We start from the raw sequence: 26,009 nt of genomic DNA, 5'->3' as shown, positions 1-26,009 counted from the left end.
AGACACCACTCTTCTACCCAATGTGCATTTTGACTTTTCAGGTCTACCTCATCGATTATCATTGACGCTGTGCCATCCCATAGAAGGAGCAGATAATGTTTTTTGTGACTTGTTGAAGAAGCAGGTTGATAGAGTGGAAGCAAAAAAAAAGTGCAATTTATTAGCAAAAGCAAGGGCAAAACAACCCCAGAAAAAAGAAAGAAAAACAACAAAATGACAGAAAGCTCATAGCAAGCTGTCACCTCTTCTTCTTGTTTTATATGAGCTAGATCTGCACCACACAATAAATACTGGTTAGATTTCTGTCTAGCTTGATCCCAACATCATGCAAATGTAGGCAGCAATAACCCCACAAATTAACGGTGAGAGCAGTTTTTGGAGCAGAGCACCAAAGTAAATTAATACCTATATTGTTATGATGATTTTAACACATAAATGTTTAGCATTTTTCAACCTCCCAGAGCCCAGGAAATGTATTTTTGTGTCATAATTACATTGTGAAGACTTGAATGCAACCGTGGCACAGAGATACTATGTACATGAGCGAAAGGAAATACAAAACTGAGGGACACCAGGATGAAAGAATTATTTTAGCGTGTGTGCTGGGTGAGAATATTTCCCTGGAACAAAAAAGAACAAATGATAGTTTGTAAAACACAATCACAACTTTTCAAGACAACCTTCCTTTGAGAGAAGTGTTCTCTGTTGCCCTCTGCTGGGAGGCTGCAAAATAACCTGGGACTAACCATCCTTATGTCAAGACAAGAGGCTGAGGTATCCGTAGAAATAAATTAGTCCTTACAGTCTTCTCCAAGCTACTACACTCTGAGAGCCTGAGAGAAAAAATATTCAAACATTGCACCTCTGCACAACTGGCAAATTAATGCATCAGCTAGAGAAAAGTGAGACACAGCTGACCCCGTTCTGATGTTATAAAGGTGTGGGAGGAGATAATTTCAGATACTGTTTGACTGTTCAACGTGTACTACATTTAAAGCATACTGATCCCTGTAACACTAGATTCTGTGAAGAATAAGAGAGTACTTTCATCCTCGCATGTACAGAGGAAATGTCACAGTTGATTTAATTTCCTGTAATGCCTTCATTTGTAACTCACTGTTTGCTACACTGGACCCATTTGTCTCCATCCTTCCCACAGTTGCCCTTCTCTGTGCCCTCTGTGTTCAGCTTCTCGTAGCAGAACTTTTCTGAACCTCCAGCCTCTGAAATAAACAGAGGAGGGATGAGCTGCACAGTCACCGACGAGAAACGTCCTACTTTTTATGGTGTATGATACTCTGACAAGATCAGATTAAAAAGGAGTATTAATCTTACTTGACCCCCAGATGTATTTACACTGGTTCTCTCTGGTCTTGCACTCCCCGTTGTAGCAGCGTCCCTTCAGACAAATACGGACAAAAAATAATTAACATTCTCAGTTTGCTCCTCCTCTGGTGCACGACCGCTCCTGTTCAGATTAAATATAAGTGTTCATTTCATACCTGGTTTACCTGGCAGAGGTAACCATCTTGTTTATGAAGGTTGGGAGGGCACTGCGAAGTTACAAACACAAAGCGTCTCCTTAGTCATCCACTTTATCCTCAACATTGAAATGGAAACAAATGAACAGTGCGACATAAGACCTGTCCAGAGTCTCCAGAGCAGGTTTCTGAGATATCGCAGTCGTTCACAGCATAGCGACAACTGTAACCTCGTGGATAGAACTGGCAAGAAAAGGAGAGAAGACGCAAGTATGAGTGAAGAGTTTCACAAATGAATCCTTTCTGCTGTAGAACTTTGAGAAAACGGCACACTCATACCAGACATGTGGTGTTGCAGCACGGTCCGTCACTGCAGTGGGCCCCGTTGGCGAGGGAACATTTCTTGCAGCATTCCTTGGTGCAGTCCTGAAGAAAAAGATGACTTTCACCCGTCTGTACAAACAGCTGACGACAAACAGACGTGACGTACCGATGGAAAAACAAACTTACCGCTCTCCCGCCACAGTCACACTCCTCTCCCACTTCTACAAATCCGTTCCCGCAATCTGCTACCTCAAACAGCTGCCAAAAGAGGACGAGACGGCATTAGGTGAGGAAGTGTGTCTTATAGCAGTCGTGGCATGTAAAGAGGGAGGTGTAACTGTGGGCATCTAACCTTGGTTGGTCTGTTAAACAGACACGAGCCTCCACCTTTAAGGAGGAACTCCTTGTAGTCTGTGATGCTGCATTTGGAGAATCTTTGTGGGTGTTGAACTCTGCAAAGGGAGAGAAAATCAGACAGATATTTCATTAATAATAAAAGTCAAATATTGTGATAAGCAGCATTCCTGGTGCCTATATTCTTTGTAAAGTTCAAGTTTTTGGAAACAGTGAAGCTGTATACGGCACAAAAATGACCTAAGTCAAGCTCCGGATACACAGACAGTAGTTGTTTTGATCTTCTTTGTTGACAACAAGAAAGAATATAGAAATGTGCTAGTTTTATCTTTTAAACTTGAATGTGGAGCTTTTGTCTCCCCCTTCTGGCAGTGAGAGTAATTCCGCAAACACCAATGATGTGTGTTTACAACATATGTCTTTGCCATAGATTGTTTTCTTTTATAAACTGTAATCCTTCCTCTCAGTGAAGTTTCTTTCTTGTCTGCAGCATCAAAACTTTTCTTGGATGTGTGCTAGAGTTTTCTGCTTTGGTCGGCACTATACTTAAAGATGCTGTAACCTACTCCGTCTCCTTTGCTACGGTTACTCCCCTTCTCTGCTCTAACAAACCAGTTATTGCTGGTTGATGTACAAAGCCAGCGTGGGAATGTCACCGCTGAAACCCTGTTTAAAACTCCCATATACTGCAAAAGACAGAGATTTACCTGCCGCTGACAGGCTTAACCAGCACTCTGTGAACTTGTTTGGCAAGAGCCTGAATAATGGATGTTTATTTATTTCAATTATATGTTGAAGTCCCAGACTGTACTGACAGGACAGCACTGACTGTAACTGTAAGACTGAATGTGTCTTCACACGCTCGCAATCCCGCTTTCAGTTTAGAAGTGAAAAAACATCTCCCAACAGTCCTCGATCAAATACAAAAACATGCCTCTTTTCTGCTATTTTGTGAATTAAACACTTTTTTTCCATTATATGATGCCTTTTCAGTGCTTCTTAAGACCTGTAGATACCCTGTGAGCAAATTACAAGAACAAGATCATAACATGGATGAGTTTATATTCAACTTGGGTCAAATTAAGGTCTTCTCTGTCTTGTCTGGTCCAGCTATCACAAATACATCAGGCAGACTTTTGTTCTCAGTACTGGCTGAATTGCAAAACATCTTCCTTACAGCAAAATAAACACAGATGTTTTACTCCTTGTACTGCAGTCTGGAAACCAATCTGCAATAGTCTGTGACAATATGACTTGACCTCTTTGGGCAACAGCCAATATTTCAGGACTTCTGGTGTAGCCAGCAGATACCAAGATAACAGAAGACTTCCTGTTACAGGCACAGATGACATTCTGGCAAACCTCAATACACAAATATCTACAAATGAAGGCAGATTAAAAAAAAAAAAAAAAAAAAGCTCATAAAAAAGCCAATTTGTCATCAGATGATAGCGAATGATATGTAAAGTGCATTTCAGCCTCTTTTGATCTCTACGTGGACTATTTACCTGCATGTAACCAAAGCCTGTTCAGACACACAAAAGCAAAAAAATGGAAAGATTCTGGTGCCAAAATCTTTCCAACAGATTTTGCATGTTCATATGAAGAATTTTGGTTTTTGAGATGAATGAGATTGCAAATGCATCTGTCGCTCAGACACAGTAAAGCGTTAAAGAAATTTTAAAAATGAATAAAAAGCCATGGCAGTCAGCAAAAAGACAAGATAGTGCAGGTGAACAGAGAAGACAGACCAATGATAATTAAAAGTAATGATGATGATAAAGTTACCTGGGGTCATTCACTTGAATAATACTTTACTGACTGGATATGTGGTTAAACTGGAAGACTATAAAGCCAACAGATCGAAACCAGGCAGGGATTCAGAATTAATTAATACACGCAATAATGAATGGAAACCGAACAATTCTCTCATTCCCACAGTGGTGATTATTACATTACTGAGAGCACATGAACAAGAATCCTTTATTGTCCCACTATCTGTGTGTGTGTGTGTGTGTGTGTGTGTGTGTGTGTGTGTGTGTGTGTGTGTGTGTGTGTGTGTGTCAGGACATTACCCAGTGTCCTCCATTATGCAGCCACCCCACAGGTTAACACAACCACATTCCTCTGCAAAAACACAAGACACAGAGAGAAGGAAAACCACAGGAAGACACAAAGTCAGAGAGATAATAGATATTGGATTTAAATAAAGATTTAGGAAGCATTTCAAAGGAATTTGTTCAAATGATGAGAAGCATCATTAACTAGTGCATTTAGCACCTGACATCCAAAGGTTTCTGCTGAATAATGAAGAATTCCTCCTCTCTATTTTTCACTGACATGCTCGCTGTCGGCCAGTTTTGGGGCCGTGAAAAGAATTTTGCTGATGGTTAGCGGTTTTTCAGGCTTGCGATTTCCAGCCTGGCAGCTGTCTGATGACTTTGCCTCATTAAACACTGAGATCTCAAATCTGATGGCACAAATCCCTTTTCGAGACGGACACGACGCAGTCTACTTTTGGACCACTTTTTTTTCCAAAAAGACAATGAGCTCATCTCTCCATCTGTCACTCCTGGCACCGCATCCAAAGAGACAGTTTGATCCAATCAAAAAACACCTTTTTGTTTTGCAGGCACCTTCTGCTATTTTAACCTTGTGGACTCAAAGCAGTTGTAGTGCTTTATTTGTTTATTTATTTTTGCTTGTGTCACATTTTTACTCTCTATGGGCTCATTTTTCAGTGCTGCACCTCTGACTGGTGAGTCCACATACTTTAGATATGTTATTGGTATTTTGTCATTGCTTTCATATTTACCTATCTGCTGTGAGTTGAACCTAAAAGTCCCTGAATTTTTGTCATGGGACTATTGGCCAAAGCTTAGTCTCTAACAGCTTTTTCTGCTGTGCTAGAAGTGCACAATGTTTTACTTGTTATAGGATATGGACAGAGCAAAATATTTATTTTTGACATGTAGAATAAAGTGATTCTGATGAAATACTGCAATGTTAAGCTTAGATTTGATTAAAAATTGGATATTTTTTCTGTTTTGACAGCTTCTTGCTCTGACAAATACTGAAATGTTTACTTTTTTGTTTCAGATTATTTAATGCCTGAAGATATTTCAATATACAGACCTAAAATGTAAAACTGCACTTTATAAAACTAAATTTATACCAAATTGTACAAACTTAAATTGAGTCCATCAAGTATTATAATAGGTTGCTTTTGTTTAAATTAAATATTCAGAAATATGAAATTAAAACACATTTTTTTTATCCTACTTATACCTTTAAGTATCCAGTCATGTCAGCTATTTTAGTTGAGAATATCTGCCATTGTGTCAGCATTGTGGAGGGCAGCAGAATTTCTGGTGTTTGTTAGAATTCTAAAGAAACATTCCATTTAAATAACCATGTCTCTGATCTTTTACTCAGATCTTTCCTTGATGGATTCATGTGTTCATCGCTTTCATGTTGCAACAGGGAAACATGGAGATGATTTTAATTAATTTCTATATTACTTTACATACTGCTGGGCAGATTGTAAATTCCTCTCTGGGAACCAATAAAGCCTGATTGATTTAATAATATAATTCATTTCAGTTAATCTGAATCTGGGCCTTTCTGTGTGGAATTTGCACACAACATACTGAAGTAATTAGATAAATTCACTGGAGTGAAAAAAGCAAAATTTGCTTTTTAGCTACCAGATAATAGAAATTATCAACTAAATTACAAGCACCTCAGATTTGTTCTTCAGTACAGTACTTGCATATACATACTAAGTTACTTTTCTACTATTTCAAGTCATACCACAAGCTGCTTTATGGACATTTGTTTTGGTAACTTTTCTTTCAATTGGCCACATAAGAGCCGGATATCTCAAAATCTCTGCAAATTACCCAAGAAATCACATTATATTGATTTAGCAGGAAATTGTGTTTAAACAAGTTACAATAAGTGCATTTAGAAGTCATAGGAACAAGAGCTAGATGTCATCCAAAAGTGCATCTCCCTCAGAAACAGCTAAAAGTATGTTCAGCACTGCAGCACAGGGCTTACAGCTGTATCTAAGTGTTTTTTTTAGGACTGAGGTATCGTCTGAAAAGGTCATCCTGACTTCAGTGGGGTTTTTATTCCACTGTTGGGCGAGGACAGAGAGGAGAAATAAACTGAGATGAGCGATCACAGGGTCTACAATAAAACTAATACTGATGTAATTTAAGTGTCATGAGCCCTGTGAGTTCAGCCCCTCAACTGTCTTCCTCACTCATTCTAGCTGTGAGTTAATGAAATATGTTTCATGTATACTTCTCTTGGCTGCTGGGTCCCACTGGATGCCCAGGTTCTGTGCCAGGCTCTGGGCTAGAGACCCCACCATGGACCAGGCGGTGCCGTACTGTGGGCACAGCACAGAGCAGAGATTATTCACCTGCAGTCAGAGATGCATGCACACGGCCATGCTGGATGTCTGACAGCAAATTTCACCTCATTGACCCCGACTCCACGGCTCACTGAACACATGCCTCCAAAGTATGCGGTGCTACTTCTGCGGTAGTGGAAGGTCGCATTTCTACAAGAATGATGAAGGACAAAGAGGAAGGCGTGAACAACACAGGGACGGTAGAAACATCACACAGTATTAGGTCAGTCAAAAAGTGACCTTAAACAAACACTTGATGTGAGTATTTACTTCTGAGGACACAGACTAGTTTCAGCTGCAAGTCACATGCGCACTAAGAGCACCATGAACTTACAAAGAGTATAAAATGAGCGCAGAAAGTTGCATAGAAATGATGTCAAACTAAGCTCTTGTTCAATTTTGTTGCAATCTTCAGACGTTTAGTGGTCAGAATTGGATGTATTGCAGACAACATGGAGTTCAGGTACTCCATAAAAAAGACAATACCAAAATAATAGCATTAAGCAAGATTGAAGCACAACAAAATGACCTAAGTGGATTTTTTTCTTCTTCTAGGAGGCGACTAGTATTTAAACACTTTTAAACATAGATGAACATTTAAAATAGCATTGTGAGAGGTACCAATCCCTTGTTACAAGAAGTATTAATTGACACTTCTGGTAAGTAAGGACCACAACTCTGTCACAGTATGTAACAATTTTCCATTTGCTCTCCAAACACGATTCTCCTCTGTGGGTGATTTCAAAGCATTGGCCAGGACAAACAAAGATTCTGTATAGAGCCCAAATCTAGAAACTGCCCAGCAAGCACTTTTACATATTATTTATTATACTTGCTTGTAATCTTATTAAAAATAAATGCAATAGGGACTATCCCAGAGAATGTTTTCACCCACTAGTTTTCACCCACTAGTTTTTTTTAATTTTAAATCATAAGAGGAAATTCATAAAACCACAGGAGATTCAAATTAATACCTAAACGCTGCATTAAAGCTGCACTAAAAGTTTTAGTTTGATTAAAAAGAACTTACGAGAGGAGCTGTACAGAATCGGCGTGGTGCTTGATGCTTTGCTGCCTGTACTTGCCGAAATCCCGCAGCATTTCCAGTGGCCTCACACTTATGGGGATATGATCCTTGTCCGTCCAGATCTCCACAGCAACGAGCACCACACGCGTATGTAGCTGGTCTTTGAAGATCTGCCATTGAAGCACACAGTGAATGGGAGCAGCAACGAAAGACAGAGCAGAGAGAGACAGAAAGAACAGAACAGGGAGCGGAGAGAAACATCAGGTGTAAATTTCAATCTGAAGCGCCTGAGGAGGACAGATGGGCGGATGTAGCACACTGGGAACTAACAGGGAGGAATAAAAGGGGCGTTAAGAGACAAGATGAGCCAACGTGGATATAGTTTATATCTACAACGGTCTTGAAGCCATGTTCATCAAACTGAAAGAAACAATGCGATGCGTGCAGCTTTGAAATAGTTGTTGGTGCACTGAGCTAAATGCAAACATGCTGATGTTTAGAATGTATGTTTGCTATGTTCCCCACCTTAGTTTAACATTATATCATTAGCAGTAATGAACAGCTGAGGCTGATGGGAATGCCAGTAGTTTTGCAGGTCTCTTGTAATAAAATATTGCTGTTGCTGTTGATGTTTCCATGCATTTTTATTCTGTTTATTCCCTGCAGAACATGTATCTCCTTGTGGGACAATAAATATAACCTTCACCCTTGAACCTTGAATCTATAAGCAGTCAGTACTGGACAAAGTCAAATCTCGTCCTGCCTGTGCGCTGAAGGAAAAGTCAAATATCTGGGGACTAATCCATATTATAGATGCACAATTAATGTTACAGGGTAGGGGACATAATGGCACAAGATGAGAAGTCAAGGGACCACCAAATTTACTGTATTTTCAGTAAGGAGAATCCATAAAAAAAGATTAATGGTTGGGATATAAATTCTAAAAGCGAAAGCAGACATTACACATTTCTCAAAGGATAACTAAAAAGCTTACTCACACCATCCACAAGATTCACTACTGACTTGGCAAAATTCCTCGTGTGCTGCTTGTTCTTGTGTCGTTTATACTGCGGACAGAAAGAGAAAAAAAAATGGGAGAAGATAAATAAGCTGCAGTGATTTGATGATGCACACTGTATGATGCAAAGTGTGCTACATTCAGTAACACTGCTCCCTCTGGTGGGAAAGACTAGGTCTAAAATATTAATGAGTTGTTTCTATGTAGGCTATATGAGAAACTAACAGCTATAGTCAGTGTGAAACGATGAAAGACGTCAAAGCAGGCCTTTGAAGTTGTTGCTGAAATCACATACCATACTGTGGTCACTGACTATCATGACTTCCAAATACTTCATCTCCTCAAATACACTGCGAGGCATCTGCAAAACACAACACCAATGACAAGGTATAATTTGGAGCCCTTGCATCGCCACACGTCTGACCATGCACACTGCTGTAAAGTTATTATTGTACACTCATTATATAATGAATCAAGGGTGGGTGCACTAACGTTGATGCATTACTTTGAAAAAGGAGTGAAATCAGAGACTTACTGCTCGCTTTTTCCTGCGCTTCAGCCAGGATAATTCATCCAGCTCTGAGAAGAGCTGCTCCTCCTCCTCCTCTGCAAACACACACACAAAGAAACAGTGACACTTGAACGCACTTATTAAGTATTTACAACCGCAAAGGCTTTTTATTTTACGAGGTCAAGTAACAGGAATGGGTCTTGCATGCGATTTTGTTTCCAAAACTGTCTCCCTAAATTCCCCATGAAGCACGCTAGAAAAGAGACATGAGATTTGGCACGATGGTAGAAGTGGGAGAAACGCAATCTTTCATGCTTTGTGGATGTAAACTAACAAACATTTGGTCCATAATTTCTCACGTGTTTTTACTTTCTGTTGCAGAAGCCATTGCAGTTTTACTGTAACCACGCGTGGCCATATGTGCGTGCTTCATGCTGAACATGTGTAGGGAAGATAATGACAGGAGAGGTCAGGAGAGGTGTGGCAGCCGTCAGAGGCAGAAGAGTGATGGAGAAGGTTGTTTTGGAAGGCCGATGACAGTGATGGAACTCACCCTGTTCCTCTGAATCATTGTTCCAGGGAAGGGAGGCTGTTCTTCTGAGTTTGTGAGGCCTTGCAGCTGTATCCTGCAGGGGCGAGGCAGACAAGTGTCAAAAGACTTATGAGGAACTGGGCCAAATGTGTCATGACTTTGAACCCAATTTTCAGACAGTTGGAAGAAGAAATTGTGAATCTATGTGCATTTCTATCTACTGCTGTTACGTAAATATTACAATTTTGGAGCGGGGGTCCTAATTTTCCACTCAGCTCCCATTACAGCAAGGCAGAATGAGATGGCATGATTGAAAAGTCAGAACATAAGGCAAAGTAAAACTAAGACTGTGAATCTGTTTGCACGATTGAAAGCTTGACAATGCAGAACAAACTGGACAATGGATTCAGGGGGTACTGAACAACCGGCTGTGCGCTTTTGGAAGAATTCTGGAAACAGCAGAAGCCTGAGACACATTTACATCACGTGATTTCTGTACATCATCATTTATTCACTATGCTTGTTTCATTGCACTTAGTCGCATGCAACCTTTATTAACACAAAGTTTTCTGCTTCTCCTGAGCATAAAAACTTTTTCTGTAATATTTCGAGACTTTCCACACTGGTGTTTTAATGCACAAATTCAAAATATTGATAGCTGGATGGAAAGACAGTTATAGAAGATCAAACTTTCACGCAAAACAGAAGTGTACGACTATAAATTTATAGAGAATTTTAGAAAGTAAATGCATAAATACTTAGCTAAGCACATAAACAAAAAATTACGAAACTGTGAAAATGGAAAAGGACCATTAAATGAATATTTTAATTTCTTTCTACACATTCATAAGCTAGCTTTTATTTAAACTATTTTGGTATTTCTGCTTATATTTATTTCTACATTAAATTATTTTGACATATACTCATTTATTTATGTGTGTATGTCTGTATTTAAATGTTAATAATGTATAAAGCCCTAATGTCACCCAAAGCCATTGTGCATAGAAGGAGCTGTTTGCTTCTGTCTGGTTTGTCCGTCCGCTTTAGACTGCGGTCAGGACCACCCACCTAGTTAACATACGGACATGGATTTTTTTTTTTCCATTTTTTGACATCCATACTAATTAGGACTGTGCGATGATTCAATATTATCTTTTACATGAACCATTTGACATTTTAAAAAATAAGATTACATGCTCTCTTGCAGCAAGCAAGATGAAAACACAGATTCTACTCTAATGTCTGTAGAGTTAATGTGAAACTACATCCAGACGTCGCTTAGCTTAGCTTAGCACAAAGACTGGAAACAGGGCCAAAGAGCTAGCCTGGCTCTAGCTGGCTCACCAACACCTGTAAAGCTCATGTAACACATATACAAAACAATATCTATCTCATTTGTTTAATCCCTAAGAAAGCAAAACGGTATCAGGCAGAAACAGCCAAAACACAGAGGTTTCGTGGATTTTAAAAAATCTTTCAACAGAGCTGAGCTCACTTTCCTCCTTGTTTCCAGTATTTATGTTAAGCTAAACTACCTGGCTGTTGCTTCATAATTTTCCAACTCTTGGCAAGGGAGTGAACAGGCATATTTCCCAAAATGTCAAAACATTCACTTTAGTAATTTTCATCAGAAGTGTTTGATTGTGAAATGTCACAAACGTAACGATACACTGTTACAACAAAAAGATGTAACAAAAACTGAATACTGAGAGTTTTGTTTAACACACATGATGCCCGTGTTTCAAATAAATTGGATTATTAAATGTGATTCTCTACACATTTACTACATCTTGATACAAACTACAATCTGAAAATATTCGAATCAATATCATAAAATTGATTTCAATTACTCAGACCCACTAGTAACCCTCTGAAACTCAAAACCTGAGTTTGAAAAGCATGTTTTCATTAAAAAAGGCCAAATAACAGCATTTTTCAGAGACAGAAATTATAAAGGCAGAATGTTAGATTTTCACATTTTCTGACAGCCCTTGAACTACTCATCTGTGATATAACGTGTGGTTGGCATATTTAATCAAATCAAAGCTTAAAATTGTGGTATTTCATCCAAATCACTTATTTTACATGTCTTATTTGAAACGTTTGGCAAAAATAAAAAACGTTTGCACTTGAAGATGTAAAAACCACAAAATGCTGCCCTCCTAAGTGCAGCTATAAAACCATTAGTGACTCAGAATTGACTGACGGTGGCTGCAAAAATTTAGGGACTTTCTGGCTAAACTGGGCTGAACTGTTTTTATACAGAGCAGATTGGAAAAAAGTATGGAAGCAAATGAAACATCTAGATGGTAAAATATCTATAGCATGTGAACTCCCCATGTTTTTTTTTCCAGTACTGTAACGATTGCGTGTACTGAATTCAGGATTTTTCCATTTTTGCCAACTAAATAATTAAAGAAATTCAACTTTCGTGTTTTCTCTTTTATGCTTTATGGCATCATAACTTTGTTATACTGCACAAAAGACATTTTAAAGCTCTCTGTACTTCCAGCCATGGTTGTGCTGTATTGACAGAGGTGTAAGACTTTACATTTCAAAGAAAAATGAGCCCACAGTGAGAATAAATGTGACAGGAGCAGCTCAGGGTTCAGAGGGGTAACAAATGGGATTTATGATGACTAATATACAGCGAAGATGCTATTTGTTTAAGTACAGCAGCATATTAAATCATAAATTCCATGCATTTAAACAATGTCTGAATACCAGAGCTAGAATATTACAACATAAGCTGCTATATTTAATTACAAGCTGAATTTCTTTTGGGCCAGACATGCTTTATTATCTCATGTCCTTCCTTTAAAACCAGGACTATCCTTGAAAAAATCAAGACATTCTCAACTGAAGACATAAAAGCAGTAACAGTAGAGAAGGTTGAGCGTGTGTTTCAGAAGTGTCAGAGGACATTTGTGTGATATATATTTTAGTTCTCTGTGGCAGGAATAACTTACAATTGAATGGGTCTGTTGTAAGGGCTCAATTAGATACACATGGACTCCATCGTCAAACATCCCGCTGCCAGGCAGAGGGAGAAGAAAAGGGAGAGAAGCCAGTCGATACTGAGTCAATAGACGCTAAGGAGCAGAGATGAGTATATCCACACATATTCTGAACACAGCAAGGATTACACGCAAACACTGCTGTTCACTTACTGCAACCCGTTGCAGGTAGATAAGGCCACATGGGAGTTATCGTTCCCTCTCACCTGGCCGTGGTAGTAACAGTGCTCACCGCCCTGTGGGAAGAAGACACAGCGCTACAAAGCAGCATCACAACAAAGCAGCTCTACTGGTAAGGCAAGATTTACACGGTGAACCGCGTCGGTCCTCTACCTAATAGCCATGAATATTCTAGCAGTTCTAAAAATGTAACAGCTTGTGTCACAGATGCCTGTTTGGCTTATTTGCTGTGCAAACCTGCAGGGGGTCTCCATCTATGCTGGAAGTTAATACATTGCAAGGTGGGTCCTGGCACTAGTAGTGACTCAGCTGTCAGATCCAGGGTAAGCAGAGGACAACCCCCTTCCTCCCCCATCACCACCACACCCCACGTCTCTCTCTTTCTTTCTCTTTCTTGCTCCCTCTCTCTTTCTCTCTCACTTCACCCATCCCACCCTGCACTGATACTGCAGAGTGATTTCTCTCCCTGGTCACGTGACCAGGGCTCCAGCAGGAGCTGCAGGGGAGCAAAACCCTGCTGATTCAGCTACAGTATGCCCAGCCCAGCTCTCTGCCTGATTCAGCAGCAGCAGCAGCAGCAGCAGCAGCAGCAGCAGCAGCAGGAACCAGCTCTCATCCCCCTCTCTCTATCTCCACTTTCCTTCTGTTTTATATAACCACATAGCTTCATGTTTAAATGTACCTATGCAAGTCTATCTATCTATCTATCTATCTATCTATCTATCTATCTATCTATCTATCTATCTATCTATCTATCTGTACATTTTGTTCTTTTCCTTATCCTGCAAAGATCACCTCCATCTGGATGAAATTCCCAAATGGATATTTGTTTGCATCTTTAGTTTCACAGCCACTTTGTTCCCATAAAGCCTATTTGATTCTTTTATTTTACCAACAATAAGTATGAGATACAATAAGAAAGATCACCTGTATTTTAACGTTACCTTTGACAGAACAGGCTTCCCCCCTTCATAGTGGATCTCAACATAATCTGAAGACAGCAAGTCACTGATGAAAGACAAAGACTGCAGTTAGTAAAGGTAGAGGGATATGGTGCAGCAGTGACAGTAAAAACACACCAGAGCCCACTAGTCTGTCTGTCTGACTCTTGCTTTCTCTGACTCAGATATTGTGGTTTTTAAAGTAGCGGTGAGTAGTGCTTTGGCTGGCGTTTAAACAGGAACACTCATCACCACTGTGCCCGGATTAGGCTGCACAAACACTCCCATGGCCTCTCCAAAGTGCGGTGGAGATGTTAAATGTTGCCTGCCCTCCGGAAAAATTATGATGCATGCACTCCTGAGGATAATTAACGAGTCCTGCAAGAGGCTGCACAAACAAAACCCGGATTTGGTTAAAAAAAAAAAAAAAAGAAAAATCTCTCTAAAACATGCAAACAAACATCACTGTGATAAAAGCTCTCACTCATTATGCAAAGTTAAATTAGAAAATCTAAAACAAGCATCTGAAAGTACATTTTTTCACAAGTTTCTTCCTCATATTCTCCAAAAAAAGACCAGTGATTGAGAAACAGCGCAGATAACAGGAACAGAAACAAGTAACACCTTCTGAAAGCTGCCAATGAGGCCTAATGTGATCAGTGATTGTCAGGCCTCGGCTTCACCTTGAACACAACAGTCCTCCCGGCGGTTCCTGCTGTCTGAGTCAGCGTCCCTCACCATTACACACACCCAATCTGTTAGCTGACTTCAAGAGACTGCAATTTCTGCCACAATAGCGCTTTTTTCTGAGTAACCTTGCAAATCAAAAACATCCCCTCTCTCTCTGTGGACATGTAGCCGTGTCGCAGCGTGGAGGGGGAAAAAAAAGAAAAAAAAGGGAGGGGGATGGAAGTGATGAATCTGTCTTGTGACACCGGCAGTGTGACATTTTTGAGTGATGCTCAGCAGCATGTGAGCAGGAAGTGCACCATTATAAGAGGAGAATCGAGGCATGAGCAGCATCTCTGAGAGATTCCTGAGTGAAGGGCTATTTATAGCTTGACAGATGAGGTGAGGCGAGAAGAGTGGGCTACACCGGAGTGTACTGGTGTTTGTATGAGTGTGTGTGTGTGTGTGTGTAGGTGGTGAGCGGCATTGTAGAGTGTGGAGGGGGTAAAGCGCTGGAAGATGAGCGTCTCGAAGGTTTGTTTAAATGTCCGTGAGAGCTACGACTGCGAGACCACGAGGAGGAAAGTCCTGCCCCGAAGTCTCTCTCTCTGTAGGTGCCACAATGCAGCAGGAGAAGCAGCAGCGGCAGAGAAAAGCAAGAAAGAGGTGAGGCAGAGAGGGAGACTAAAAAAAAAAACTGCAGGAGGTTCTCACACTTGGCACCAGATCAAATGCAGCTCTAAAATCCCGTGGCAGCACGACGCTGTCACGCTGCTCATACAATGCGATAATTTGCTTTTAATAAATGAAGATGCTCTGAGGAAAGGTCACCAAAGCATTCACAGAAACACAGCAGGGTAAGAAAATCACCACAGTCCATTTTAAGATTCTGCTCCGCTGATGCTAAACTTACGTCTCTTAAACGCGAGACTCACATTAAGTTGCTTAAATCATCGTTTTGGTGGCTCGCAAACCCAGGTGCAGTAAGAGGTGAGCAGACAAAGTAGCACCCATTGGCAGGTTGCAGACCTATCTATATTTAGATCAGTACTGTCGCAGCAACAACACTAAGCAGAATTCAAACCCCTGGTTCTCACACAAAAAAAAGGCATCTCACAGATAACCTACAAGCAAACAGCTGGGAAGCAAGGTCACACTTTCAAGCCACTACACTGCTGTGAAGATTTTCTGCTGTATTCTTGTATACTTGTTCTGGCAAGTGTGAGAGTGTACAAGATAACATTTGTTAGACATGATGCTCTGTGTCTTCTGTAAGGCTGTGTGAGCCGGGAAGGGCGGAAAGTTATCACTCTGCTACTTAATAAATGCTGCATGTAAACACACGTGATACAAGCAATGGAACATTTACAATGAGAACACTGAAGAGGTGTGAGAGAATGCAATTCTTTCATTTAACCTCGGAGAGTGTTCTAAATGTAGAGCGAAGGAAGACAAACAAACTGCAGACGACGAGGCAGAAGACTCTCCCACTGGCCTTCCTGATATGATGTATGATCTCCAAACAACATAAAGCTCAACAGATTTCTAGAGTTGCACATTTGCACAGCAAGACAAATACTATTCGCTCCAGATAGCTGCTGAAACCTGCACTTTGTCAGCCTCTACGCCGGCGCCGAAATGATACCCAAACTGCTACGAAGATGGAAGAGCAGCCAGAGTTGCACTTTGCATCATTCACTTCATTACTGTGTGTGAACAGCTGTAAAAGGGGCTAATTCACAGGAGCTTAAGCTTATAGCACTGCCTCTATAATCTGCGATTGTCAGTCGGACACAGAGTGAATATCCAACCACAACAGACGACAATATAAGATTACAGAATCCAGTTTTATATCCCATTAAGGGACGTGAAATCCAATAAGCATTTTTAAGTCCTTGTACCCATGTGCATTAAGCCATCACGTATGTAGACTGGCTACTTTATGTCGGGAGCAAATCAATATTACTGAGTGTCTGTATGGTATGGGACAGTGATGGAAGACCACAGAATAACTGTCTGCCGGCTCATTCTGATGCAGGCCTACGAAGCCTTCATTGAAGACTTTAGTTCTGCTGGTTGGCAGCTGAACTCAGACTGCTCTTAGTGCTTGGAAACCAGCATGCTGACCTATTCAATTACAGTTTCCCTGATTACGTTATCTTCGACTGCTGCTGCATTAGTCACAGATCTGACATATAATACATATAATTTACAACCTATAGTCAGCTATTGATAGGAATCACAATGGTTCTCACCTTTGCCTCAGCTATGAAATGTATCAGTTGTGTACAGTTTACGGTTCTGCTTTGTGTCATATCATCAAAAACACCAAATCTGTCAATAAATAAGTGCACTTTAGTCTTCTGTATGAGTCAATCATGACCATTTTTTCCCATTAATCCAATAGTTCTTTTAATTCTACTGTAGTATAACTTCTACACGACATACCTTATTAAACAGGTATACTTAAAAATTAGTAAAGGAAGTAACTCTGCTTTAAGAAATAAAACGTGCATCCCAACTTTCGTTTTCAGTCTAAACAATATTCTGTATAGTGCTGCATAATATTTTTTATATAGTGTCTGTAGAGAGTGTGTGTCAGCCACTTTTCAACCTCAGCATGGATAAAGATACTGACTTTCTGTAGTTTTCAGCTCTATGCTTTCAACATGACCTTGACAGCAAATGCTGTTAGAAATGAGGCAAATTCAAGTTTATTTCCTTCTGATGTGTCTCCCATAAATGTGGCCAATGTGGCTTTACGAATCATGCCAACTTTGCACTCACCACCTCCGTTGCATAGATTTGAAAAACCGAGGGCTTGCAGAAACTAACACATGAGCTTCATACAGCTTTTCAAATAAACATATCGTTCATTTCAAAGGTTTGTCTCAGCATCCGACTAAAAGTAAACACAAAGAGTAAAGCTAACTGCACAGGTATCAATGCCTTTAATGGCCACAGAGTCTGAGATGTAGCTACGAAATCAATAAATTTAGCCAAAATGAATTACTGCAGTCAGATAAGATGAGGAGGACTCACTTGTTCAGCGATAGATCCAGAATAAATCTGGAGCCGAATGCCTCTAACTGGAAACTGGCTTGGGCGAGGTGGATCGCCTGCAGAGGAGAACAAGAGTAGTCACTAATCAGATCATAGCGGCGTCTACAGAGCCAGAAAGCTCCAGAGTCCACGTTCAACATCATCTGCAGCCCAGTGGACAAATAACAGATGTGTGGCATGGATGGCAGATGGTAATGTACGGTGCGAAAACTGGAAAAAAGGCTTCCTTCTGCATGGCTGCTTTGGCATGATTCCAGATCTTAAAGAAACACATAAAGGTTAAGGCTTAACACAAGCCATCATAGGGGCTCCACCACACATCTTGCTAACTTTTCACAACATCCCAGCACCAATCTCCCTCATCCACCCCTCACTGGTGTTTCCTTACCTGGCCTTCTGTGGGCTGGTTCTTGGCCCGGGTGTTCAGGTCATGGTAGGTGCTCTCCGAGTCCTCGTTCAGGTAGTAGATCAACCGAGAGGGGTAGGTGATCACATGCTCTACTGCATGGTGTGTTGTGTTGTCTGAGGCAGGTGCTGCAGTTGCCTGTTGCTTCAGCAGTACTGGCACTGCGTCCCTCTCAACCTTGTCCTCTACTCCTTGAGAAACTGCGAGGGAATTTCCACCGCACAGATACGAAAAAAAAGCAGGATCAACACACACACACACACACACACACACACACACACACACACACACACACACACACTCATAGAACCAGCTGTCATCCTTTATTCATGAAACACATTGATAACACTGAGGCATAGTGGCCGCAGCTTTAATGCAATTCTTCACAACACAGTTCGGCTTCACTGCTTACACGCCACACTACACTGACAGCTAAACGTGCTGACGTAGAACAGAAATTGCTTCATTTGACAAGAAGCTACTTTTGATTTGCTTAGTGCCAAAGTGAAAACTGCACCAGATAACTGCATTAAATCCAAACAGCCTCAGACAACAAGCAGAAAATGTCACACACTAGAGCAGGAAAGCAGCCCCAGTTACTGTTAATTCAAATGTGGCAACCACTCATAATAAAGAGCTGTTTTTTTATTAGCCGAACAAAAGATGCTGAGATGCTGTAGTCTGCCCTCATGCAGCATCACGTTGAAGATGCCGCATATTAAATACAGTAATTACCCCCCTCTCTCTCTGTGTGTGTGTTTTAGGCTACAAATGCACCTACAAGACAAGATCTGACATAATTTCATCCAAACACAGAAAGTAAAACGTGCACCCAATTAGCTGAAAGTGATGGGGAAGGAAAAAAAAAGAGAAAGAAGCCAGCAGGCTATTTGCAATACGTACCGGATGAAGCTAGTGATGGATGAAGCCAAGGCGAGAGGACGCTGACGAGCAAAGTGGCCAGAAATATCAAATGCATGATTCATATTTGATAACTGAAATATCTCGATATCAACACATCAACGCAGTTAATAGCTGGCGGCCCATCGCGGCGGGGGAGGTGCCGAGCAGGGGGGCTTTCTTCATGGAGACACCGGGCTCTGCTGCAGCAGGAGCGGCTGAGGAGGAGGAGGAGAGTCAGGAGGGAGGGAGGGAGAGAGGGAGAGAGGGAGTAGAAAGAAGGCGGTGGCCAGGCAGCTACTGGAAGTCAAACAGCGGGATCAGGCTCCTCCTCGTCAGCTCAGAGATGTCCTTCCTAGCCACGGTGGACCACCAGAAGCCCCGAGCTGGGTGCACATCAAGCAGGAGCAAACGTGAAGTGAGTGGTGGCACAGTAACATGTCACCATATTCTTAAATACATCAGAAAAAAAAACATAAATAATGAAAAGGGCAGTAAAACATGAAGTTAAGGTAAGAAGCCACCATTGTATGTCTCCTCCTTACCAATAGTCACTTTTATTTTCTTACTTGATAGTGACCTTACAAGTCTTTAAAAAGTATTATAATAATTGTACTGGAGGGAGGCTGGGAGGAAAATAAAGTTTTTTTTTTAAACATATATAGGTAACACAATGTACCATTTACTGCACTAATAATGTCTAGACTGTGTTTCTGATTAATCTAATGTTATCTTCTTTGAAAAAAAACTACTTTTCTTCCAAAAACAAGGCCATTTCTAAGTGATATATATATATATATATATATATATATATATATATATATATATATATATATATATATATATATATATATATATATATATAAAAACATATATATATATATAAATAAACATATATATATATATGTTTATATATATACATATATATATTCTAAGTGATATATATACATATATACAACTTAGAAATGTATATCACTTTATATATATACAGTATATATATACAGTATATATATATATATATATATATATATATATATATATATATATATATATATATAAACATATATATATAGTATACACACACACACACACACTTTTCCTTACTGTTAAAATGAGAGTCCTATCAAGGGTTTTTAATTCAATTTATTCATTTGAAATATTATTTGATAAACCTTTTTTTTGTAATATGTGAAAATGTAAGAATGGCACATCTGACAGCTTTTGTATGCTAATGGTTAAATGGTATTAAAAATGAAAAATAAAAAAAAACTTAAAATTATGTTGATGTAATAATCAGACAATTCAAAATCACCCTCTGTGGTTTTCTATAATAATAAACATATCCAAACTTTTGTTCACTGTTAAAATGAGCCATGAACCAAAAAAATAGAGAAAAAAAATAAATAAAAATTAATTAATAAATAAATAAATAAATAAAAATCTGTAATATGTTAAAATGTAAGAGCACTGTAGGAGGAAATTAAATGTCAGGGATGATAAAGTAAAATGGCAGTTTTTGTCCTTGGCCCTTTAATTGTACATTCAGTTAGTTTAAAAAAAAACTGTTATGTTATCTATCATTGTTGTTGCAGTTAAAGTCAGAGCAACATTAAAATTCATAGCTAATCATATACAAGTCTGTATTGCTATTGCTAAAGCGACATGTATGGTAAGATTATATATATATACATATTTCACTTAAGCACGCTTCTTCGGCATATATTATTTTTATATATTTTTTTTTAAAAATATATATTTTGAAACAGAAATTGTTCTCAATGGGGGCATCTTTCCCTAGTTTACCCAGTAAATTATCTAAATTGTTGCTGTAATATATAAAAGTCTTTTGTTAATGCTGGAAAATATGGGGAGGTTTTTGGCCACTGTAGTAAACAATAACAGGATACAGACAGAATTAAGCTGCTATTTTTAACTTTATGGTCCACCAACTAAAGACAATTTCATATTGTTGTCTGTGCTCCTCACTGGTGGAAGAAGCATTAAGATTATTCAGCAGCAGCACATAATAAGTATACTCCACTGCTTATACAAAGCTGCACTGAAACTATTAAAAAAGTTTACATTTCAGTCTAAATGTCTAAATTTGGTTAACATATAATATTATTACCATGAGTTTAAGTTAGATAAACTTAAATCATATCATACCTCTCAAATGAGCACTGCTGCAACTTACTTTTAAGGAAAGTGAATTTGGAGTTTTTAATTTTTCAAATTAAAATATTCACTTCACCAATAAGTAAAATCTAAAACATAATTTTGTCATTAGACTTCAACTGTTCTTTGTTTATTCTGTAATTCCACTTCAAGAACGCAGCAATTGAGTTGCAGCAGAAACTTTTGGAAAAACACGTCATCCCAAAAAAGCACCAAGTTTCAGTATGTGTCAGTTAGTTCTCATTATTGTGTAATTTGCCCATGTCTAGCAAAGTGTCAAACTCTGCTTCTAACAACCTCAGTATTACAGTTCATACTGTGCTTACATGATGTATTTTCATGAATATTTTCCTGAATTACTGCAGACTGGCACACAGAAAACTTGGGACCAGGAGGTATTCCAGTGCATGGTTTTTGTGCAAAATATTGCAAAGCAAAGCTACCCTCTAAAGTTTTCTGTGGTGTGCTTTGTTCATGCCTGATTAGGATTTAGAGACATTGGAGTTCCAAAAGCAACTTTGAGCCCCAGGGTTCAGACATGTCTATCAAGCCCTGCCACTGCACATAAAAGTACTGCATTTATAACTCTGCCTAATTAGAAGTAAAATGCACCAAAACATCAAAAGTGCAGTATTTATTAGATGGCAGTCACTTTTAGGGTGCTAGATTCAATTAATTCAGTACTATTAGTGATATACTGTAGAGGAAAACAATGCATGATACAGCTCTTATAGGAGTTACTATTGATGTTTTTCAACAGCTGATGCAGGAAACTGCTTTTCTGGTGCTTCTAGACTTGTCTGCTGCCTTTGACACTATGGATCATAATGTCTTCATATCACATTTAAAACAATGCACAGTCAATTAAGACACTGTCCTCAGATGGCTCAAGTTTTATCTCAAGAAGCTACTTGGTTCACTTGGTTGAACATTGTTTGATTGCAGCCCCACTTACTTACTTGTGGGGTCTCTCAAGGCTCTATTTGGGCCCAGTCTTGTTTTCAATATATATATATATATATATATATATATATATATATATATATATATATATATATATATGCAGCCCTAGGAGTACATTTTAAAGAAAGACCAGGTTTTGCTTCATTGTTTTGCAGATGATACGCAAATGTAACTCCAAGAAAAAAAATAAAAGTTAAAATTCAGTACAGCTTGCCTAAAAGATTTTAAAATTTGTCTGTGTTTGAACTCTCTCATTCTCAATAATAAAAAAAAAAGCGGATAAACGATAAAGTTCTGGTACTTCCTGTAGTCAAACACATGGATAGAGTCTATCCCAGCTGACTTAGGGCAAAGGCAGGCAACACCCTGGACAGGTTGCCAGGCTATCGCAGGGCTAGCCACATAGACACAATCACACTCGCATTCACACCGACGGACAATTTAGAGCTACCAATTGCCCTGAATATTTTTTTGGACTGTGGGAGGAAGCGGGAGTACTGGGAGAAAACCCCCACATGCACAGGGAGAACATGCAAACTCCATGCAGAAAGATCCCAGGAAGGCCCGACGCAAACCAGGGATCTTCTAGCTGCAAGGTAAACGTGCTAACCACCGAGAAACTGTGCAGCCTTCTCTCACAAATCACAGCCTTAAAAGCAAAACAAAATCCTACATAAACAATTTTTTTTCACATTTTCGTTATGACAAGCATATAAAGTAAAGTCATACATTGGAATTTATTGTGCATAAAAGGCCTAGAATGGGTGCTGCTAACATATTAAAACAACTTTCATTATTGCCATATTTATAGTTAAAGTAGGGATTGGACCACTAGTCAACCAAAAAAGCTATATAAATCTGTCATCATGCGCACTGGAAAATGATATCCGCATTTTTTAAGATCCTCTGAGAAACAAATTATTATTGAGAAAATGACAGGCAAACCAAATCAGTAGATAATATGATAACAAACATTTGCTGCAGTCCTAATAGCATCCTCATTTCTAATTTTTGCAGTAATGTATGACGCTCTGCCAAATGGACTGAAAGAGTTTTAGTGCTACAGTTACAAGTAAATGAGTGGATTATGGAACACAGATCAGAGAGGTATTGTCTGAAGAAATGCTGGTGTTCAAGTAATGACTGCTACTTTAAGTTTCCGTCCAAATCCCTTCTTCCAGTCAGCCTCTGCCTGAGATAGCAGAGCACCATGAAGGGAGTTTGCGTGGGGATAATCAGCACGTGGCACGACTTTTAGGTTTGATTGTAAGGCTTCACAGATTATGCAAATATAAACAGAGCTATTGAAGGATGTGACAGCTCCCCCTCAGGGCTGAACGGTCCACATAGCAATGAGATGGTCCTTTTAGGTCGCTGGAGATCAAGACAACTGACACTGCCTGATATCTGATGAAATAAAGGGATGAGCAAGCAGCAGTGTCCACGTGAATGGTCTATGTTTAGGCTGCTTCACTTTGAAATGTTGCTAATAACTTTCACCTATTTGTTTATGATATAAAGAATAAACTGAAAATGGATCAAACAACTGAGAAAGTGAAAATGATCAACTCATAAAGAAATTGAAGTTCTGTGAGTGACTGAACAACAGGTGTTTTGTTTTTGACAACAGACTGAGAACCTGTTGGGGTTGATTAAGGTGTGGCCATAAGAGCAACATTTCAGGTCACAGAGAGTATAGTGTGGCAGCACAGATGACAGGCTGTGATGCAGACATGTGTCTCCATTTTTCTCTATAATTTCAGATTCAAGCTGCCAAGACAGCTGTATTTTTTTTCGTGCGTAAACAGAGAGTTTTCCTAGTAATTACATTCATATTGGCCAATTTTGCAGCACATATTTACTTCCATTGCCAATATTCAGAGCAAACACAGACTAAAGTTTGAAGGCTGGAGAAGTGGGTGTGTGTAACGCTGCACTGGAGTTTGCATGCAGTCACTGACCAGCAATTATACCATTTTACTGACCAGCAGTTTTCTAAAGTTTGACAACATAACTACTAACGTTTTCACTGGGGGTTATTTCTAGGGCTAGACTGATTATCGGCCTGGCCAAGTATTGTGGCCAATATCGACCATTTTTTCAGTAATCGATAACAGTGAATTATTTACTGATTATTGATTAATTAAATGCGCTGCTTCACGTCTGACGCAGCCTCTCTCTGTCTGTCATCACTCTGTGGTCTCACTCTAGCAGAAACTACAAAAACTCAACAAGAAACACAAACCGTTGCCACAAACCAGGAGGTTAGCTACTCTCGCAGTGACTGCGGCTACGCTAACGGCTAGCGGCTAAGTTAGCCCTTTGATGCACAACATGGGTCAAGAGATTTTCCATCGAATATGGGTCACTTTTGACCTATGTTATGCATCAAAGGGTTAAAAAAGCAGCCACAGATTAACCTGAAATAGAGTCTGGAAAACAATAATTAATCATTCTTTAAGATAGGAACCTTAGTTTGCAATAAAAGTGATAGAACGGTGAAAGATTAAGAAGAACAGCAGATGTAACTGCAGGAAACAAACTTATCAATCTCGGCCCAGTGCATCCTAATTTAATAAGTCCTATTTCACATAACATATGACATTTGTAACTGTACACCTGCATTATGTATATCAGTATTAAATTTGAGAGATGTGATAGCTTAGGTGTGATAAAAAAGAAGCAATTATGTTGCATTACTGGAGAGTTTGGAGGTTGGGTCAACGCCTTGTGCTCTTGGTCATGTTCCTCGAACCATTCCTGAGCTGTTTTGACAGTATGGTAGGATGAAAATGTCCTGCTGGGGGAGTCCGCTGTGGTCAGGAAGTTCCATTGTGATTCAGGCTGTGTAATTGGTCTGCAGCAATGTTTTGGTGGGTGGTACACTGTCAAAGAAACATTCACAAGAATGTCAGAACCGAAGGATTCCCAGAAGAACACTGTGTTGTAATGAGACAATCAGCATTACTCACTTGAGCTGTCGGTGGTTTTAATGTTGCGGCCGATCGGGTAACACCCATGCCGCAGAGTGTTGATACTGCAGAAATATAACGAGTCACAGATTTCCCACATGAAGGCATGAATACTCATCAGAGGATGTACAGCGCAGTCTCTAAAGTCTGTAGCATAATATCTGAAGTGGGTCTCTGGAGGAGCTTCAATCAGAATCTGAGCTTGTGTGTGCATCGTTTGAAATCTGTGCACATGGATTTTTGAAGATGTGGGTGTGAACCAAGCAAGAAGGGTCTAATGAAGGACATTAAAGAGCTGCATAATGACTTCATGATATATGTAGGAGCTGCAGAGTTTGACAGATATGATGATATCTCAGCCTGCTGCACCAATACTTTAAAATGTTATGTCAGTGGTCTATCAACATACTTTATCTGTGCTAAAGCTGCCAGGGATTAAAATAAATCATTATCTGAAATCAAAGCTACACCTTCAGATTGGAATTTCGAAATAATAATCATCTACGTTCTTGACACTTGAATTAATGTCCTGTACATAAATATATTGAGAATATATAGCTGAATGAATAACGATTTTACAGGGTAATTTTCAAGCATTTTTCCCTCTGGGATCAATAAAGTATTTCTGATTCTGATTCTGTAATAAACCTTCACAATCCAAGGGGGGCCTGCCTAAAGCTTATTTATTATTTAGCACCAAGCAACAACTTAATCAGGGAGTTAAATGCAGAAGCAAGAAGCAGCTGACAGTCCACAAACTTTATCTGTGCTATGCTGGCTAGGAATTAATATAGATCATTAAAAAAATGTGTCTTTTGTCTGAAATCAAACCTATGTCTACAGATTGGAATACCAAAATAACAAAATAATCATCTGCGCTCTCGACACTTGTATCGACAAATGTACTGTACATGAATATATTGACAATATTTAGCTGAGTAAAAAACTAATATATAACTACTCATATGACCTGCTACGGAAAAAGAAAAAACACTTTTAAGCTATGGGAAATGATATGCATATACATAAATAAATAATCATTTGTAGCTTTGC

The 26,009-nt window shown here is 39.3% G+C and overlaps 1 protein-coding gene across 5 annotated transcripts in view; it reads right to left on the bottom strand.

Moving 5' to 3' along the window:
- Positions 1 to 26,009, bottom strand: part of LOC111586361 (disintegrin and metalloproteinase domain-containing protein 23) — a 39,372-nt gene that overhangs the window by 7,043 nt on the left and 6,320 nt on the right. For all 5 annotated transcript variants that reach the window (XR_008603251.1, XR_008603250.1, XR_008603249.1 and 2 more), the window contains exons 2-24: positions 24,957 to 25,021; positions 24,685 to 24,869; positions 18,850 to 19,232; positions 17,929 to 18,146; positions 17,520 to 17,596; positions 13,812 to 13,875; positions 12,841 to 12,923; positions 12,640 to 12,703; positions 9,692 to 9,764; positions 9,163 to 9,233; positions 8,923 to 8,988; positions 8,608 to 8,676; positions 7,613 to 7,779; positions 6,648 to 6,732; positions 6,471 to 6,558; positions 4,235 to 4,286; positions 2,158 to 2,257; positions 1,992 to 2,063; positions 1,821 to 1,907; positions 1,644 to 1,724; positions 1,503 to 1,553; positions 1,336 to 1,399; positions 1,118 to 1,223 (exon numbers count right to left, since the gene is read on the bottom strand). Coding sequence is in view for 2 of the 5 variants with exons in the window: in XM_055015296.1 (XP_054871271.1) it covers positions 1,118 to 1,223; positions 1,336 to 1,399; positions 1,503 to 1,553; positions 1,644 to 1,724; positions 1,821 to 1,907; positions 1,992 to 2,063; positions 2,158 to 2,257; positions 4,235 to 4,286; positions 6,471 to 6,558; positions 6,648 to 6,732; positions 7,613 to 7,779; positions 8,608 to 8,676; positions 8,923 to 8,988; positions 9,163 to 9,233; positions 9,692 to 9,764; positions 12,640 to 12,703; positions 12,841 to 12,923; positions 13,812 to 13,875; positions 17,520 to 17,596; positions 17,929 to 18,146; positions 18,850 to 18,925 (1,814 nt within the window). In the remaining 3 variants the exon portion in view is untranslated. The remainder of the gene's footprint in view (positions 1 to 1,117; positions 1,224 to 1,335; positions 1,400 to 1,502; positions 1,554 to 1,643; positions 1,725 to 1,820; positions 1,908 to 1,991; positions 2,064 to 2,157; positions 2,258 to 4,234; positions 4,287 to 6,470; positions 6,559 to 6,647; positions 6,733 to 7,612; positions 7,780 to 8,607; positions 8,677 to 8,922; positions 8,989 to 9,162; positions 9,234 to 9,691; positions 9,765 to 12,639; positions 12,704 to 12,840; positions 12,924 to 13,811; positions 13,876 to 17,519; positions 17,597 to 17,928; positions 18,147 to 18,849; positions 19,233 to 24,684; positions 24,870 to 24,956; positions 25,022 to 26,009) is intronic.

This window comes from Amphiprion ocellaris, chromosome 11 (genome assembly GCF_022539595.1).
Source record: "Amphiprion ocellaris isolate individual 3 ecotype Okinawa chromosome 11, ASM2253959v1, whole genome shotgun sequence".
Taxonomy (NCBI): Eukaryota; Metazoa; Chordata; class Actinopteri; family Pomacentridae; genus Amphiprion; species Amphiprion ocellaris.
This window is presented reverse-complemented; position numbering and strand designations above follow the sequence as displayed.